The 19,592-nt window shown below is 40.4% G+C and overlaps 1 protein-coding gene across 7 annotated transcripts in view; it reads right to left on the bottom strand.

Annotated features, from left to right (window-relative positions):
* ACC (acetyl-CoA carboxylase) overlaps positions 1-19,592 on the bottom strand; it is a 333,790-nt gene that overhangs the window by 235,453 nt on the left and 78,745 nt on the right. For all 7 annotated transcript variants that reach the window (XM_071665546.1, XM_071665545.1, XM_071665542.1 and 4 more), the window contains 3 exons: positions 17,755-17,917; positions 8,506-8,668; positions 3,883-3,992 (listed from right to left, as the gene is read on the bottom strand). In XM_071665546.1, the coding sequence (XP_071521647.1) occupies positions 3,883-3,992; positions 8,506-8,668; positions 17,755-17,917 (436 nt within the window). The remainder of the gene's footprint in view (positions 1-3,882; positions 3,993-8,505; positions 8,669-17,754; positions 17,918-19,592) is intronic.

The following is a 19,592-nucleotide window of genomic DNA, read 5'->3' as shown; positions in this document are numbered from 1 at the left end:
AATGTGCTGGAGAATGGGGAATCCTATATCTTCCCGCAGGGTGCATGGAGTGAGAATGGAATTGATGAATGCATGTTGTGGGAGGGCATGGAAGGAAGAGTGGTAAGGACAAGAATAAAAGAAAACTAACAGGCAAGAGAGAAGAATATGTTATCACTAAGAGTAAGAGAAAGAGTTAGAGCATGGACAGATTGCATTAAGAACAGTGTGGGTGAAGAAAACACTAAAATTGTGACACTGATGTTAGTATGTGTACGATAACGACACTGAACCAAATCTGTTGTCTTTTAATATATATGTATACTTTTAGCTTCTGTTTCCCCTTTTAGAAAGTTAGAATACAAGGAGGGAAGGGTTTCTAGCCCCCCGCTCCAGTCCCCTTTAGTCGCCTTCTACAACACCTGAGGAATGCGTGGGGCCTGGATGTGGAAAGGGAGCTAAGGTTTCGGTGCATTATACATGAAAGCTAGAGACTGAGTGTGAACGAATGTGGCCTTTGTTGTCTTTTCCTAGTGCTACCTCGCACACATGCGGGGGGAGGGGGTTTTCATTTCATGTGCGGTGGGGTGGCGACGGGAATGAATAAGGGCAGACAGTACGAATCATGTACATGTGAATATATGTATATGTCTGTGTGTCTATATATATGTATACGTTGAGCTGTATAGGTATGTATACGTGCGTGTGTGGACGTGTATGTATATACATGTGTAGGTGGGTGGGTTGGACCATTCTTTCGTCTGTTTTACTTGCGCTACCTTGCTAACACGGGAGACAGCAACAAAGTATATAATAAGACTGAGTGTGAACGAATGTGGCCTTTGTTGTCTTTTCCTAGTGCTACCTCGCACACATGAGGGGGGAGGGGGATGGTATTCCATGTGTGGTGAGGTGGCGATGGGAATGAATAAAGGCAGACAGTGTGAATTGTGTGCATGGGTATATATGTATGTGTCTGTGTGTGTATATATATGTGTACATTGAGATGTATAGGTATGTATATTTGCGTGTGTGGACGTGTATGTATATACATGTGTATGGGGGTGGGTTGGGCCATTTCTTTTGTCTGTTTCCTTGCGCTACCTCGCAAATGCGGGAGACAGCGACAAAGCAAAATAAAAAAATAGAAAATAATAATAATAATAATATTCCATGAATTCTTCTAAAATTTCTCTCCCTCCAATACTCTTCCACTCTATTTCCCCATGTTGCAGTTGGTCTTTCTCTCACACCTAACCCTTTAATTGTGCTATCATGTACTCTCCTTGTAAACTATCTATCTTGCATTCTTTCCACATGCTCAAACCACTTCCAAGTATTACGTTCCACAAATTCTACCACTCCAAACTTTATTCCCTTTCCATTCCCTGCCATACCACATCTCTCATACACCCCTCATTTCTTTCTTTATTCCATCTAGTCATACCACATGTTCCTCTCAAATAGCTCATTTCCAAAGCCTGGATTCCTGACCTCTGTGAATCATTCCAAGTCCATGTTTTGGCTGCATAGGAAAGGGTCGGGAGAACTATGCTGTAACTTAATCCTTTCTTCACTTCCATACTTTCATAACTACCCTTCATTTTTTGATTAAAGGACCCAATGACTTTCCTACTCAGTACTGCTCTCTCATTCATCTCTCCTTCCATATCACCAAACTTACCCAAGACTGCTCTTAAATACTAAAATTCTCTCACCTCTTCCAGTCTTTCTTCTATACCTATAACACAGTTCAGTACAATTTCTTCTTGCACTCAACAGGGTTTAGCAAAATCTACAATTCCACTATGTTTCCTTTCAAACACCATTACTTTCTTTTGTTTCCATTTACCTTCCATTGCCTATGCTTACACACATCATAAAACACACTTACAACCTTCTGCAACTCCTCTTCATGGTATTATCCACAAACAGGTTTGACACGAGCTACCATACCTCACCTCCACACTCCAATCTCTGGGGTTGCTTTCACTTCTCTGAACACTCCATTCACATATATGTTAAAAACCACAATGACATCATACAGCCCTGCCTTACATACACATGAATACGAAAACTTTCACTCAACTCTCCATCCACTCTTAAACATGCATTTGTTGCTCCATAGAAGGCTTATCCCTGGGGATAGGGGGGAAAGAATACTTCCAACATATTCCCTGCATGTCGTAGAAGGCAACTAAAAGGGAAGGGAGCAGGGGGCTGGAAATCCTCCCCTCTTGTTTTTTTTAATTTTCCAAAAGAAGGAACAGAGAAGGGGGCCAGGTGAGGACATTCCCTCTAAGGCCCAGTCCTCTGTTCTTAACACTACCTCGCTAATGCAGGAAATGGCGAAAAGTATGAAAGAAAGAAAGAAGAAGGCTTCCACAACCTCCAACAGTTGTCTCCTTACCCTATACATCCTTAACACATTCCATTACGCCTCCAACTCGACTCAGTCATGTGCTTTCTTCAGATCCATAAAAGCTGCATATGGCTTCTTACATTTCACTACATACACTTCCACAGTCATTTTCACCACAAAAATCTGATTCACATAATCCCGTACCTTTCCTAAAACCCCTTGCCCCTCACTTTTTCTACATTTATTTGCTTTCATCACTCTATGAATCAACAATCTTGCATGCACTTTTCCAGGTAATCTTAGACTTATTCCCTTAAAACTGCTACACATATCCTTAGTACCTTTCCTTCTGAATAAAGCAACAATAGTAGCATTCACCCAATCCTCTGGCACAACCATATGTTCCCATGCAAATTCATACATCAAATGCACCCATTCTGTCACAGTTTCTCTTTCATACTTTAACATTTCAGCCATAATTCCATGCAATTCAAGTGCCTTTCCTACCTTCAACCTCATTGTCAACCTTGTTACCTCCCTTCTTGCTATAGGCCCATGCACTGGTTTCCTTTACCTCCTATCCTCCACACCATGCATAAAACAACTACTGCCTCATCTTCTCCCACATAAATCAGTTCTTCAAAATATTCTTTCCATCTTCCTTTCACTTCCTTCCCTTGATTCAGAAATTCCACTTCCTTACTCTTTAAATTAAAATTTTCATTCTCACATCCACCTCTTTCCATTTTCACTTCAATCCTGCACAATTTCTTATACCCCCTAAACTTCTCACTCAATTTTCTTCCATAACCATCATCTACTCTTTCTTTGATTTCCTGTATCAGCTTCTTAACATTCACTTACACATCTTATATTCTCTCCTCCACATTTACTGAACTTCCACTGATACTTTCCTTTCAAACAATTGACAACAGGCATTTTCTTCTCTTCCACAGTATATGTTTCCCTTGTTACTGTTATATCTCATGACCTTGTATCCTATTACTAATTCCACAACCTTAACCTGTCTCTCTCTGAACATTTTAAACATGTTATTCACACCTGACTGCATCCCTGCATTTACTGCACTTCCAACTAAACTTTCGGTCATCCTCTTTTCATATTCCTTCTTGCATTTTTAATGCTTCATCTTTTTGCCTGCCAACACTCTTACCTCTCCATTCTTCCTTACACAATTCCTCCACTTCTCTCTGACCATCACCCCCACAAGAAATACAAAATTATGAGTCTCCATAGAATTAAATGAGTCAACTAAGTGACTGTATGTGCTTGATTTATTCAATTTGCATAGAAATGGATCTAATATATCGGATAAACACACAGTAAATTTTTACATAGAATGGTCTAATACTGAAAGGAAAAATGAAAACCCAGAAGTCTGTAAATAAATATATACAGTGTAACAGACCCATATAACACAAATATCAGGGATTCAATTATAAGATATGAGAATGGTTTGAGTGAAAAAGAGTACCCAGTTAACTAGCACGCAATCAAATAATGAAAAGTTTCTAACTTACCAATAGAATTTGCCTGAAAAGTTTCAGTCTCTAGGAGTGTGATCAAATATTCCACAGTAGTTCGGAAGTCTCCTCGTATAGAGAGTTCTTTTAAGGCAATCACTAAATTTCTGCAAAGTAACCAAAACTTCAGTAACAGTGAACCTGGTAATACATCACTAATTGTGCTGAATCAATAGGTAGCAGAAACCTTTATACATGACAGCTAGAGACTGAGTGTGAACGAATGTGGCCTTTGTTGTCTTTTCCTAGCGCTACCTTGTGCACATAAGGAGGGAGGGGATTATCATTTCACGTGTGGCGGGGTGACAACAGGAATGAATAAGGGCAGACAGTATGAATTATGCACATGTGTATATGTGTACATGTCTGTGTGTGTATATGCATGTATATGTTGAGATGTATAGATATGTATATGTGCGTGAGTGGACGTGTATGTATAGACATGTGTATGTAGGTGGGTTGGGCCATTCTTTCATCTGTTTCCTTGCGCTACCTCACTAACGCGGGAGACAGCGACAAAATATAATGAAAAAAATAATTAAAATAAAATAAAAGGATTATCAATTTTAAAACTTTTTTTTTTTTTTCTTTGTCGCTGTCTCCCGCGTTTGCGAGGTAGCGCAAGGAAACAGACGAAAGAAATGGCCCAACCCACCCCCCATACACATGTATATACATACGTCCACACACGCAAATATACATACCTACACAGCTTTCCATGGTTTACCCCAGACGCTTCACATGCCTTGATTCAATCCACTGACAGCACGTCAACCCCGGTATACCACATCGCTCCAATTCACTCTATTCCTTGCCCTCCTTTCACCCTCCTGCATGTTCAGGCCCCGATCACACAAAATCTTTTTCACTCCATCTTTCCACCTCCAATTTGGTCTCCCACTTCTCCTCGTTCCCTCCACCTCCGACACATATATCCTCTTGGTCAATCTTTCCTCACTCATTCTCTCCATGTGCCCAAACCATTTCAAAACACCCTCTTCTGCTCTCTCAACCACGATCTTTTTATTTCCACACATCTCTCTTACCCTTACGTTACTTACTCGATCAAACCACCTCACACCACACATTGTCCTCAAACATCTCATTTCCAGCACATCCATCCTCCTGCCCACAACTCTATCCATAGCCCATGCCTCGCAACCATACATCATTGTTGGAACCACTATTCCTTCAAACATACCCATTTTTGCTTTCCGAGATAATGTTCTCGACTTCCACACATTCTTCAAGGTTCCCAGAATTTTCGCCCCCTCCCCCACCCTATGATCCACTTCCGCTTCCATGGTTCCATCCGCTGCCAGATCCACTCCCAGATATCTAAAACACTTCACTTCCTCCAGTTTTTCTCCATTCAAACTCACCTCCCAATTGACTTGACCCTCAACCCTACTGTACCTAATAACCTTGCTCTTATTCACATTTACTCTTAACTTTCTTCTTTCACACACTTTACCAAACTCAGTCACCAGCTTCTGCAGTTTCTCACATGAATCAGCCACCAGCGCTGTATCATCAGCGAACAACAACTGACTCACTTCCCAAGCTCTCTCATCCCCAACAGACTTCATACTTGCCCCTCTTTCCAAAACTCTTGCATTCACCTCCCTAACAACCCCATCCATAAACAAATTAAACAACCATGGAGACATCACACACCCCTGCCGCAAACCTACATTCACTGAGAACCAATCACTTTCCTCTCTTCCTACACGTACACATGCCTTACATCCTCGATAAAAACTTTTCACTGCTTCTAACAACTTGCCTCCCACACCATATATTCTTAATACCTTCCACAGAGCATCTCTATCAACTCTATCATATGCCTTCTCCAGATCCATAAATGCTACATACAAATCCATTTGCTTTTCTAAGTATTTCTCACATACATTCTTCAAAGCAAACACCTGATCCACACATCCTCTACCACTTCTGAAACCACACTGCTCTTCCCCAATCTGATGCTCTGTACATGCCTTCACCCTCTCAATCAATACCCTCCATTAAATTTCCCAGGAATACTCAACAAACTTATACCTCTGTAATTTGAGCACCCACATTTTCCCCTTTGCCTTTGTACAATGGCACTATGCAAGCATTCTGCCAATCCTCAGGCACCTCACCATGAGTCATACATACATCAATTAACCTTACCAACCAGTCAACAACACAGTCACCCCTTTTGTAATAAATTCCACTGCAATACCATCCAAAGCCGCTGCCTTAATGGTTTTCACCTTCCACAAAGCTTTTACTATCTCCTCTCTGTTCACCAAATCATTCTCCCTAACCCTCTAACTTTGCACACGACCTCGACCAAAACACCCTATATCTGCCACTCTATCATCAAATACATTCAACAGACCTTCAAAATACTCACTCCGTCTCCTCACATCACCACTACTTGTTATCACCTCCCCATTAGCCCCCTTCACTGTTATTCCCATTTGTTCCCTCATCTTATGCACTTTATTTACCTTCTTCCTAAACATCTTTTTATTCTCCCTAAAATTTAATGATACTCTCTCACCCCAACTCTCATTTGCCTACTTTTTCATCTCTTGCACCTTTCTCTTGACCTCCTGCCTCTTTCTTTTATACATCTCCCACTCATTTGCATCATTTCTTTGCAAAAGTCGTCCAAATGCCTCTCTCTTGTCTTTCAATAATAATCTTACTTCTTCATCCCACCACTCACTACCCTTTCTAATCTGCTTACCTCCCACACTTCTCATGCCACAAGCATCCCTTGCGCAAGCCATCACTGCTTCCCTATGTACTTCCCATTCCTTCTCCACTCCCCTTACGTCCTTTGTTCTCACCTTTTTTCCATTCTGTACTCAGTCTCTCCTGGTACTTCCTCACACAAGTCTCTTCCCAAGCTCACTTACTCTCACCACTCTCTTCACCCCAACATTCTCTCTTCTTTTCTGAAAACCTCTACAAATCTTCACCTTCGCCTCCACAAGATAATGATCAGACATCCCTCCAGTTGCACCTCTCTGCATATCAACATCCAAAAGTCTCTTTTGCGCGCCTATCAATCAACACATAATCCAATAACACTCTCTGGCCATCTCTCCTACTTACATACGTATACTTATGTATATCTCTCTTTTTAAACCAGGCATTCCCAATCACCAGTCCTTTTTCAGCGCATAAATCTACAAGCTCTTCACAATTTCCATTTACAACACTGAACACCCCATGTACACCAATTATTTCCTCAACTGCCACATTACTCACCTTTGCATTCAAATCACCCATCACTATAACCCGGTCTCGTGCATCAAAACTACTAACAAACTCACTCAGGTGCTCCCAAAACACATGCCTCTCATGATCTTTCTTCTCATGCCTAGGTGCATATGCACCAATAATCACCCATCTCTCTCCATCCACTTTCAGTTTTACCCATATCAATCTAGAGTGTACTTTCTTACACTCTGTCACATAGAGTGTGATATATATATATCACATGTTTACCAAATTGCATCCTAGCTTTGTCTCTTCGATGTATATCAACTGACATATATCTCTCTCTTGTGTCTCACCTGATGATGTGATTATTACTTGAAAGTGCACTTGGGAACTTATCATGTTTCATTTTCCCCATGGACTCAAGCCTTTCCATGGTTTACCCCAGATGCTTCACATACTCTGGTTCAAGCTACTGACAACTCATTGACCCCGGTATACCACATCATTCCAATTCACTCAACACTTTGCACGCCTTTCATCCTCCTGTATGTTCAGGTCCCGGTCACTCAAAATCTTTTTCACTCCATCCTTCCACCTCCAATTTGGTCTCCCACTTCTCCTTCTTCCCTCCACCTCTGACACATATATATATCTGTTAATCTTTCCTCACTCATTCTCTCCATGTGTCCAAACCATTTCAATACACCCTCTTCTGCTCTCTCAACCACACTCTTTTTATTAACACACATCTCTCTTACCCTTTCATTACTTACTCGATCAAACCACCTCACACCACATATTGTCCTCAAACATTTTATATCCAACACATCCACCATTTGAGCACACCCTCCTCACCTTTCTTAACCACACTCCCTTATCCTTTTATTACAATCTACCTATTTATATCTCCAAAACTTGTTCTAACCCTACTTTATCTCAGTTCACTAAAGTCTCTCAGATGAAAACTATCCATACTTCTAACAAGGGTCTGCTATTTACTGAGTTTTCTTTCACTAGTAGGCATATAAAGTGAAACCCCTTAAAACTTCCATACATTCTTCATAATTTGTGCAGAGATGGGAAATGCTTCGCTACTTTCATGTTAACAATCAGGTACGATTTTTCTACTGTGCTTCAGTCATTTCTGCTAGGTGTTACATAAGGTATAGATATAGAAAATAAAAAATGATAAGATCATTTATGAGAGAGAATAAGTAATAAAGAAGGGGGAGAAATCACATTTCTAGGGAAAAATGCTCTTTGGGCAGAAAAGGCCTTACTACATCACTATATATGAAATACTCCACCTGCTAAGTAATTTGGTAATATGCAAACAGTTTACAGAAGGAACTTTACATTAAAAATTCAAAGTGCCAAATCTACATAAATAAAACTTACTCTCTTGCCGCTTCTCTGTTTTCTCCCCAAGAAAAGCAGTGACCGAACTGTGAGTCAGCATACTCATGAAGCCCTCCTGAAGCTGATACACTAAAGTAGCCCCAGACATTTTTACTGGATCGAAAATTTAATTCTTGTACTGTTCCTGAGCTTGGCTTGAAACCTGAACATGAAGAAAACATCAGTTTACATATGTCTTGATAATGAGGGAAGTTCTTTTATGAAGAAATATGAAGAGAAAGACCAAGGAAGTTATGAAGAGAAGATTCTGCATGAGATTCCTTGCACTGCACATGGAACATGCTGTACATGACCAAGAAAGACAAAAAACTAAAAGGGAATTATAAAGTTTACACCAAGGAAAGTTCACCTTTTATATACAACAATTATGAAAAAAAGAGAAAGGACACTGTCCAACTTATGATTTTTACAAGAAATATACCATTGAAAATGAAACAATCTTTATATCTATGCAATGTATCTATCTATCTATCTATCTAGGTTATATCTATACACTGTATCTATCAGTCTATCTACCTTTGATGCCTGGGTGCCCCAGGAACTTCTTCCTGGGTGTAAACCAAAGCATGATGCCTTGGGATATGCTATCTAAAAACTTGGGACTATACTGGATAAGGCCTGACAATCTAAAACAACAATCCTTCACACCATGGGTTCTCTTCTCGACATATTTCCATATCTTCCCAACAGAGGATGGCAGTATCTTCTATTTTCATCTACCTTATTCTTCTATATTTTGTTTACCAACTTATCATGTATGCTCTCCACATGGCCAAGTCACTTTAAGGCATTATTCTTAACCCACTACATGACACTTCATGGCTTTTCCTCTAACTGACATATTACTTATATACACTTCAGCATTACTTACTCCATCCCATCTACTAACTCTACAACCAATATTCAAATAATTTATCTGATCAGTCTTAATCTGTTCCATTCTGTGCCAATGTCTCAAACATAAAGATTAAGGCTGGCAGTATTATGCAGTCACTCAATCATTTTTTTTACTTTCCTATTAAATTTTTTCCTTGATTCTATACAGTACTGAACTCAGTTACTAATATTCTCTAACATCTTTCAACAGTTTACCACACATCATAACTCTGCCCTTCAACTCAGTATTTCAAACTAGTCTGTAAAGCACTGCAAAACCTATCACTTCAGTCCCTCTCCTTTCAAAAACCATCACATTAGTTTAATTGGCATTTACTTTTAACCTGCTTCTGTGTAACACTCACCATTTTTGCAAATACTCATCCTTCTCCATTAGCAACAAAAGATCATCTACAAATAAGCTGATCAACAACAACCAGGTTTTTCTAGCTCAAGCTTAATCCTTCTGGTCCTGTTCTTGCTTTCATCTCTCTCTTCTCTATTCTTACATACATTGAAATATCAAGGTAACATCAACCAGCTGTCTCACTCCCGTTTAAATCATTAAAACTTTAATTAAGCTTACCATCCCTACACAATATAACATTTTGGTGAGATTATTTTGCTACACCCAGCAGTTACCTTATGTCACCAAAGATATCCAATACCTTCAATAATGCATTCCAGTTTAATTCATATGCATTTCCTATATCCAAGAATACTGCATACAACTTTCTTCTGTTTGCTATATACTGTCCTACGATCATCTTCACAGAGCTGGTTTGATCAATCCTCAACATAAAAAGAAAAAAGGGTTCTCATCCAGCATTCCTATTTCTACTCTCTTAATAATAATATTCATGTACTCTTTCCCTATTATTCTCTGTAACATATGTCTCTATAGTTCTTAAGCTAATCCTTTATTTAGTATAATGATAGCAACACTGCTCTTATTCAGTAATACTTGATTCCTGTTTCCCACATTACTGAGGTAGCACCAGGAAACAGGCAAAGCAAGACACATCCACTCACATACACACACACACACATTAAATTTTAGGGAGAATAAAAAGATGTTTTGGAAGGAGGTAAATGAAGTGCGCAAGACAGGAGAACAAATGGGAACATTGGTGAAGGGGGCTAATGGGGAGGTAATAACAAGTCGTGATGAGGTGAGGAGATGGAGTGAGTATTTGAAGGTTTGCTGAATGTGTTTGCTGAGAGAGTGACAGATATAGGGAGTTTTGGTCAAGGTGGTGTGCAAAGTGAGAGGGTCAGGTTGAATGGTCTGGTAAACAGAGAAGAGGTAGTGAAAGCTTTCCAGAAGATGAAAGCCGACAAGGTGGTGGGTTTGGATGGTAATGCAGTGGAATTTATCAAAAAAGGGGGTGACTGTGTTGTTGATTGCTTGGTAAGGCTATTCACTGTATGTATGGTTCATGATGAAGTGTCACAGGATTGGCGGAATGCATGCATAGCACCAGTGTACAAAGGCAAAGGGGATTATGGTGATTGTTCAAATTACAGAGGTAAAAGTTTGCTGAGTATTCCTGGGAAATCATACGGAAGGGTATTGACTGAGTGGGTAAAGCCATGTACTGAGCATCAGATTGGGGTAGAGCAGTGTGGTTTCAGAAGTAGTATAGGATGTGTGGATCAGGTGTTTGCTTTGAAGAATGTATGTGATAAATACTTAGAAAAACAGATGGATTTCTTTGTAGCATTTATGGATCTGGAGAAGGCATATGACAGGGCTGACAGAAATGCTTTGTGGAAGGTATTAAGAGCATATGGTGTGGGAGGTAAGCTGTTAGAAGCAGTAAAGAGTTTTTAACAAGGATGTAAGGCATGTGTACGGGTAGGGAGAGAAGTAGTTCCCAGTAAATGTCGGTTTACGGCAGGGGTGTGTGATGTCTCCAAGGTTAATCTGTTTATGGATGAGGTGGTTAGGGAGGAGAATGCAAGAGTTTTGGAGAGAGGGGCAAGTATGCAGTCTGTTGTGGATGAGGGCTTGGGAAGTCAGTCAGTTGTTGTTTGCTGATGATACATCACTGGTGCCTGATTTGGATGACAAACTGCAGAAGCTGGTGACAAAGTTTGGTAAAGTGTGTGAAAGAAGAAAGCTGAGAGTAAATGCGAGCAAGAGCAGGGTCATTAGGTACAATAGCATTGAAGGACAAGTCAACTGGGAGGTAGGTTTGAATGGAGAAAAACTGGAGGAAGTGGGAGGTAAGTTTGAATGGAGAAAAACTGGAGGAAGTGAAGTGTTTTAGATATCTGGGAGTGGATTTGGCATCAGGTGGAACCATGGAAATGGAAGTGAGTCACAGAGTGGGGGAGGGGGCAAAAGTTCTGGGAGCATTGAAAAATGTGTGGAAGGCGAGAACATTATCTCGGAAAGCAAAAATGGGTATGTTTGAAGGAATAGTGGTTCCAACAATGTTATATGGTTGCAAGGCATGGGCTATAGATAGGGTTGTGTGAAGGAGGGTGGATGTGTTGGAAATGAGATGTTTGAGGACAATATTTGGTGTGAGGTGGTGTGATCGAGTAAGTAATGAAAGGGCAAGAGAGATGTGTGGTAATAAAAGGAGTGTGGTTGAGAGAGCAAAAGAGGGTGTATTGAAATGGTTTGGTCACATGGAGAGAATGAGTGAGGAAAGATTGACAAAGAGGATATATGAGTCAGAGGTGGAGGGAACAAGGAGAAGTGGGAGACCAAATTGGAGATGGAAGGATGAAGTGAAAAAGATTTTGAGCGACTGGGGCCTGAACATGCAGGAGGGTGAAAGGCAGCCAAGGAATAGAGTGAATTGGAACGATGTGGTATACTGGGGTCGAAGTGCTGTCAATGGATTGAACCAGGGCATGTGAAGCGTCTGGGGTAAACCATGGAAAGTTTTGTGGGGCCTGGATGTGGAAAGGGAGCTGTGGTTTTGGTGCATTATACATGACAGCTAGAGACTGTGTGTGAACAAATGTGGCCTTTGTTGTCTTTTCTTAGTGCTACCTTGCATGTGTGCGGGGGGAGGCAGTTGTTATTTCATGTGTGGCAAGGTGGTGATGGGAATGAATAAAGGCAGCAAGTATGAATTATGTACAGGTGTATACATGTATATGCCTGTGTATGTATATATATGTATACGTTGAAATGTATAGGTATGTATATGTGCGTGTGTGGACGTGTATGTATATACTTGTGTATGTGGGTGGGTTGGGCCATTCTTTCGTCCATTTTCTTGCACTGCCTTGCTAACGTGGGAGACAGCAACAAAGTATAATAAAAAAAATCTTTTAAATTAGCACATACATGTAGAAATACATACATACAACAACATGTACATATTCATACTTACTTGACACCACCCCACCCATAAGAAAGAGCACAAATGCATGAACAGACAGAAAAAAGATAACATAATCGTTCTCTTCTTTTTCCCATACCCAATCACCACTCTCTACATCGGTGAGGTAGCATCAGGAAGCAAACGAAGAAACAACACATCTGCTCACATCTATGTACTAGCTGTCATGTGTAATGCACTGAAACCGCAGCTGCATGGTTTATCCTGGACATTTCACAAAACCATGGTTGAGTCCAGTGACTGCACATTAACATCATTCTAATCCACTATTCCCTGCATGTGTTTCACCTTCCTGCACATTCAGGCCACGGATCACTCAAAATCTTTTCTACTCCATCCTTCTATCTCCAACCTGGTCTCCAGTTTCTCTTTGTTCCCTCCACTTCTGACACATATATTCTCTTTGTCAACTGTTCTTCACTCATTCTGTCCATATGTCCAAACCATTTCAACACACCATTTTCTGCTCTCTCAACCACACTCTTTTTATTAACACACATCTTTCTTAACCTTTCATTACTTAATCAAACCACCTCACACCACATAATGTCCTCAAACATTTAATTTCCAACACATCCACTCTCCTCCACACAACCCCATCTATAGCCCATGCATCGCAACCATATACTATCGCTGGAACTATTCCTCTGCCCATACCCATTTTTTTTACTTCAAAGATAACATTCTCTCTTTCCACAGATTCTTCATCACTCCTAGAACCTTCACTCCCTCCCTTACACTATGACTCACTCCTGCTTCCATGATTCCACTTGCTGCCAAGTCTACTCCCAGATATCTAAAACACTTCATTTCCACCGATTTTTCTCCATTCAAACTTACATCCCAACTAACTTGTCCCTTAACCTTGTTGAACCTAATAACCTTGCTTTTAATCACATTCACTCTCAACTTTCTTCTTTCACACGCTCTTCCAAACTGTCACTGACTTCTGCAGTTTCTCACTTGAATCAGTTACCAGTGCTGTATCATCAGCAAACAACAACATACTCACTTCATTAGCCCTCTCATTCCCAACAGACTGCATAGTCATCCCTCTCTCCAAGACTCTTGCATTTAACTCCCTCACCATCCCATCCATAAACAAATTAAACAACCATGGTGACATCACACACCACTTCCGCAGAGCAGCCTTCACAAGGAACCATTCATTCTCCTCTCTTCCTAATCATATTCATGCCTTATACCCTAGATAAAAACTCCTAAATGCTTTTAGGAGCTCACCTCCCACACCATATATTTCTAAGACATTCCACAAAGCGTTTCTATCAACCCTATCATATGCCTTCTCCAAATCCATAAATGCCACATGCAAATCCACCTGACTTTCTAAGTATTTCTCACACTCTTCAATGCAAACCCCTGATTTACACATTCCCTACCACTTCTGAAACCAAACTGCTCCTTCCCAGTCTGATGCTCTGTACATGCCTTCACAGCTTCCTGATCCACTTTCTTAAATACAAGCACAGCATTTGCCCTCTTCCACATCTTTAGAATTATATCTTCCACTAATGACCTACTGAGCAACATTTCAAGTGGTCTTGCTAGAGCCTCTGAGTATTCTTTCAGCATGTATGAGGAGACTTCATCTGGGTCATGTGGGTCAAGTTGTTATAATAGCATGATTATGTCACTATGTCAATTAAAATGTTCCAAGACTTCATCCCTCTCCTATTTTGGAAATGTTGGTGTATTATTGTCCTCTACAGTGAAAACACTTTTGAGCTTTTCATTCACTTCGCATACTGACTCATCACCCTCAAGAATTCTTTCTTTCTCGCTTTGCATACTGCCTCATCATTCTCAAGAATTCTTTCTTTCTCACTTCGCATACTGACTCATCATCCTCAAGAATTCTTTTTTCTCACTTCGCATACTGACTCATCATCCTCAAGAATTCTTTCTTTCGAGTTCCTTAGCGTAATTAGTTGCTCTTTCACCAAAAGTTTTGGATTGTCCTTTGCTTTTTCCTCAAGAAATTTTTCAAAATCTCTCTGCTCCACCTTCCTTACTATGCAATACTCATTCCTTGCTCTTCTGTATCATTCATATGCTGGCTGGCTGCAGTATGTTTTATGTATCCACCCTGACCTTATTGCTTTATGACATTTCTCACTGAACCCATATCTCTCCATTTTGACCCTCCTTCCCTATTGGCCAAAAAAGGTTCCCATGTTCTGATCCTTTCAATGTAGATTTCCTAGACCCCTCTGCAACACTGGTCCATACTCTGATAATAAAACTCCCTTTTCAAATGAGTACTCTCAAAGAACTTGATCAGTTCCACATAGTTGCCATGACTATACTTCCTCTTTGGTTCCTGTGCCGACTTTGATCCCCCTCTTGCATCCTCCACCCCACATATTCAAAAGCAAGCACTAAATGATCACTCTTATCAACAGGAGCATTATACTTCATAAATTCTATTTCCATGCTATAGTGAGTAAAGACAAGGTCAAGTACAGATGGTATATTAACTCACCATGAGTCATACATACATACATTAAATAACCTTACCAACCAGTCAATAATACAGTCACCCTCTTTTTTAATAAATTCCACTGCAATACCATCCAAACCTGCTGCCTTGCCGGCTTTCATCTTCCGCAAAGCTTTTACTACCTCTTCTCTGTTTACCAAAGAGATGCTCTGTGGAAGGTATTAAGAATATATGGTGTGGGAGGCAAGTTGTTAGAAGCAGTGAAAAGCTTTTATCGAGGATGTAAGGCATGAGTACGTGTAGGAAGAGAGGAAAGTGATTGGTTCTCAGTGAATGTAGGTTTGCAGCAGGGGTGTGTGATGTCTCCATGGTTGTTTAATTTGTTTATGGATGGGGTTGTTAGGGAGGTGAATGCAAGAGTTTTGGAAAGAGGGGCAAGTATGAAGTCTGTTGGGGATGAGAGAGCTTGGGAAGTGAGTCAGTTGTTGTTCGCTGATGATACAGCGCTGGTGGCTGATTCATGTGAGAAACTGCAGAAGCTGGTGACTGAGTTTGGTAAAGTGTGTGAAAGAAGAAAGTTAAGAGTAAATGTGAATACAAGCAAGGTTATAAGGTACAGTAGGGTTGAGGGTCAAGTCAATTGGGAGGTAAGTTTGAATGGAGAAAAACTGGAGGAAGTAAAGTGTTTTAGATATCTGGGAGTGGATCTGGCAGCGGATGGAACCATGGAAGCGGAAGTGAATCATAGGGTGGGGGAGGGGCCGAAAATCCTGGGAGCCTTGAAGAATGTGTGGAAGTCGAGAACATTATCTCAGAAAGCAAAAATGGGTATGTTTGAAGGAATAGTGGTTCCAACAATGTTGTATGGTTGCGAGGTGTGGGCTATGGATAGAGTTGTGCGCAGGAGGGTGGATGTGCTGGAAATGAGATGTTTGAGGACAATGTGTGGTGTGAGGTGGTTTGATCGAGTAAGTAATGTAAGGGTGAGAGAGATGTGTGGAAATAAAAAGAGCGTGGTTGAGAGAGCAGAAGAGGGTGTTTTGAAATGGTTTGGGCACATGGAGAGAATGAGTGAGGAAAGATTGACCAAGAGGATATATGTGTCGGAGGTGGAGGGAACGAGGAGAAGTGGGAGACCAAATTGGAGGTGGAAAGATGGAGTGAAAAAGATTTTGTGTGATCGGGGCCTGAACATGCAGGAGGGTGAAAGGAGGGCAAGGAATAGAGTGAATTGGATCGATGTGGTATACCGGGGTTGACGTGCTGTCAGTGGATTGAATCAGGGCATGTGAAGCGTCTGGGGTAAACCATGGAAAGTTGTGTGGGGCCTGGATGTGGAAAGGGAGCTGTGGTTTCGGGCATCATTGCGTGGCAGCTAGAGACTGAGTGTGAACGAATGGGGCCTTTTGTTGTCTTTTCCTAGTGCTACCTCGCACACATGAGGGGGGAGGGGGAAGGTATTCCATGTGTGGCGAGGTGGCGATGGGAGTGAATGGGGGCAGACAGTGTGAATTGTGTGCATGGGTATATATGTATGTGTCTGTGTATGTATATATATGTGTACATTGAGATGTATAGGTATGTATATTTGCGTGTGTGGACGTGTGTGTGTATACATTGTGTATGGGGGTGGGTTGGGCCATTTCTTTTGTCTGTTTCCGTGCGCTACCTTGCAAACGCGGGAGACAGCGACAAAGCAAAATAAAAAAAAAATAGTTCTTGTATACTCTGTTACTTGCGGATACAAGAAGTTTTGTATACTTTCAAGAAATTTGTTTTGCCATGATGCACTAACTCCAGGGGAATCTTAGTTCCTCCAATCTATTTCTCTGTAACTGAATGTCCCCTTTCTCAGTACTTTGCAATCTCCTAGGAGATGTGTACACACAAGCAAATGTGTCCAGGTGTATAGGTTTGTAAGTATGCATGTGCATGTGCATATGCATGTATAATTGTAAACAAATAAATAAATGATGGTTTACCTAATTCAGGCAGCCATTCAACTGAAAATTTACATTTGAGGAGTTACATAACTGAGAGGTCAAAAAAGTAATAAATCACTTAATTAATCAATTAATCACAAAAGAGATTAAAATAAATGTGGTCTTTTATATGCACATGAGTGAAGTCTATGTACATAGTACTGGAGGTTTTATAGAGCAATCTTATGATTTCTACATCATACATTCAGTGGCGATTAGCTGAGCACCAAGTGATGTAAAACTACACACTGGCTGAACTGCAGTAGCGCTGTGCTGACATACATTATGTATTCAATGGTGAGTACTAAGTGATGTAAACTTACAGACTAGTTGAACTGCACTAATACTGTGTTGCCATATAATATGTATTTAATGGTAAAGATTTAGAGATTAAATTTTCACTTTGTTTATCACTTTGTTTATGTTACAGTAATAAGGAAGTTTTCATACACATAAGAATGGGAAAAATAAGCATTCATGTGTGTTCATGTGCATTTGTGTCTCCTCAACTGCCTTTGACATCCAAATATATCATGGAACAAACCTTCATCAGGATTTTCACTTGTAATGCGGGCAGCAATGCAGTGACCCTTTGGCACAGGTTTTGTCTTGGGCTGCTCAAAATCAATTACAGTATCACCCCAAGGAGTTTCCCCATACAGGACTCGAACACATCGTATGCGATGCAATGGGATGCCCAATGCAACCTGTGATTGAACAAAAAAAATGTTAGACAAAACTGAGTTTGCTCAAAATTCTTTTGTTTGCAGTAGCAAAAATGAATAATAATGTGAAACAGTTAAACCTCTATTCTGAATGATTCAGCTCATTCTTCATTAGTAAAAGTGATACCAGTTCCAGCCTATTGTTTACAGCGTAAGAGGATCAAGCTGTAAAATATCTAAAATAATATTCTAGGTTATACAGCTACAGTCCATCATAACAAAATAAAATAAAGTAAATCTGTGGAGAGAGCTACAGCATGGAAGAATGAAGATTTAATAAAGCTAAGAGGAAAAAAAGAAGTTTGGAAGAAGTTGACACTGACAACTGTGATGAATAAAGCTCGGAATAGATGTCATAAGGATGGTATACATATTAATAAAATTAAAGCAAATATGGGTCTTTGGAGTTAAAAAAAAAATGAAAAGATAATCAAAAGTAGAAGTGTATGTAAGGAGTGAAAGCACATTAGACAAGTCCAGTAAAATTATGATTAAAAAGTTTGTATGTGATAAGGAGAATGTCATCTGAGATGACAGCACAAGGTACAGCAAGAATAGTTAGGGGGAGAAACAGACTTATGGTTGAGGAAGATCTTTTATAAGAACAATATAGTTTTTTTCATGCTTGTTCATTTTCTGCCATAAGAAGGCTGCACCAAGAAAAGGCAAACAACAGCTTCATTTATCAACATCCAAACTCTAGCTGTCATGCATAATGTAATGAAACCACAGCCCTATTTAAAGTAAAGTCCCACAGAGTATTCCATGGTTTTCCCTGGAGGAGAGAAGAGGTAGCATGGCAGGGGGGTTGAGGAATTGGGTGAACATGATGATGTCTAGGAGGGGCCATGGGGTTATAGGCTGTGGAGGGAGGGTACCAAGAGGGCAGGGTTGGGGCAGGCAGTGGGCACTGAATGGGTGTCATACAGGATGTTGTGTGGGGAGGGTATGAGTGAGGAAGGGGTGAACCTGGATGGAGTGGGAAGTAGGTGTGAGGGTGGGAGGAAAGAGTGAATGTCAGATCAGGTTGCTCCATTATCAAATGTTGTAACTTGTTCCTCAGTATTATACTTTCTGCAGTTAAGGCTTTGAGCATTGTCTTAAATTCATTTGAATCACTTTGTTTAAGCTTCTCTTCCAGATCACTACAGTTTATGTAGAATAAACAATCTTTGTATGCTCCTTCAGGTCCCACTGCCATGAAATCCTTAATAAAACCTCAACCACAGGATGTACATGGGTAGCGAGTAGCTGGTGCCATTGTAATAAAAATATTACAGAGACATACACTGAAAGGTTAATAAATATAATCAAAGTGAATGAACACTTAACATTGGAGAAGCATTCATTGATGGTAAATTATGGTAATGCACTGTAATCTTGGTGGCCTGTTGGCTGTGTGTTGACCTCACTTGACCTAACAACAAAGCTGAGAGAGAGAGAGAGAGAGAGAGAGAGAGAGAGAGAGAGAGAGAGAGAGAGAGAGAGAGAGAGAGAGAGATCCATTACCAATGGAAGATAAAAATTCACGAGTCTATACAAAAAGAATGAAAACGCAAAGGAAATTTGGAACAATTTGAAACATTGAGAGCAGACAGAATCATATACAAACAAGGTGGAGTAGCAATTTTTATCTATAACAAGCCAGAAAGAAAAC

This window comes from Panulirus ornatus, chromosome 10 (genome assembly GCF_036320965.1).
Source record: "Panulirus ornatus isolate Po-2019 chromosome 10, ASM3632096v1, whole genome shotgun sequence".
Taxonomy (NCBI): Eukaryota; Metazoa; Arthropoda; class Malacostraca; order Decapoda; family Palinuridae; genus Panulirus; species Panulirus ornatus.
Note: the sequence above shows the minus strand (reverse complement) of the source record. Positions and strands in the feature narration are given on the sequence as shown.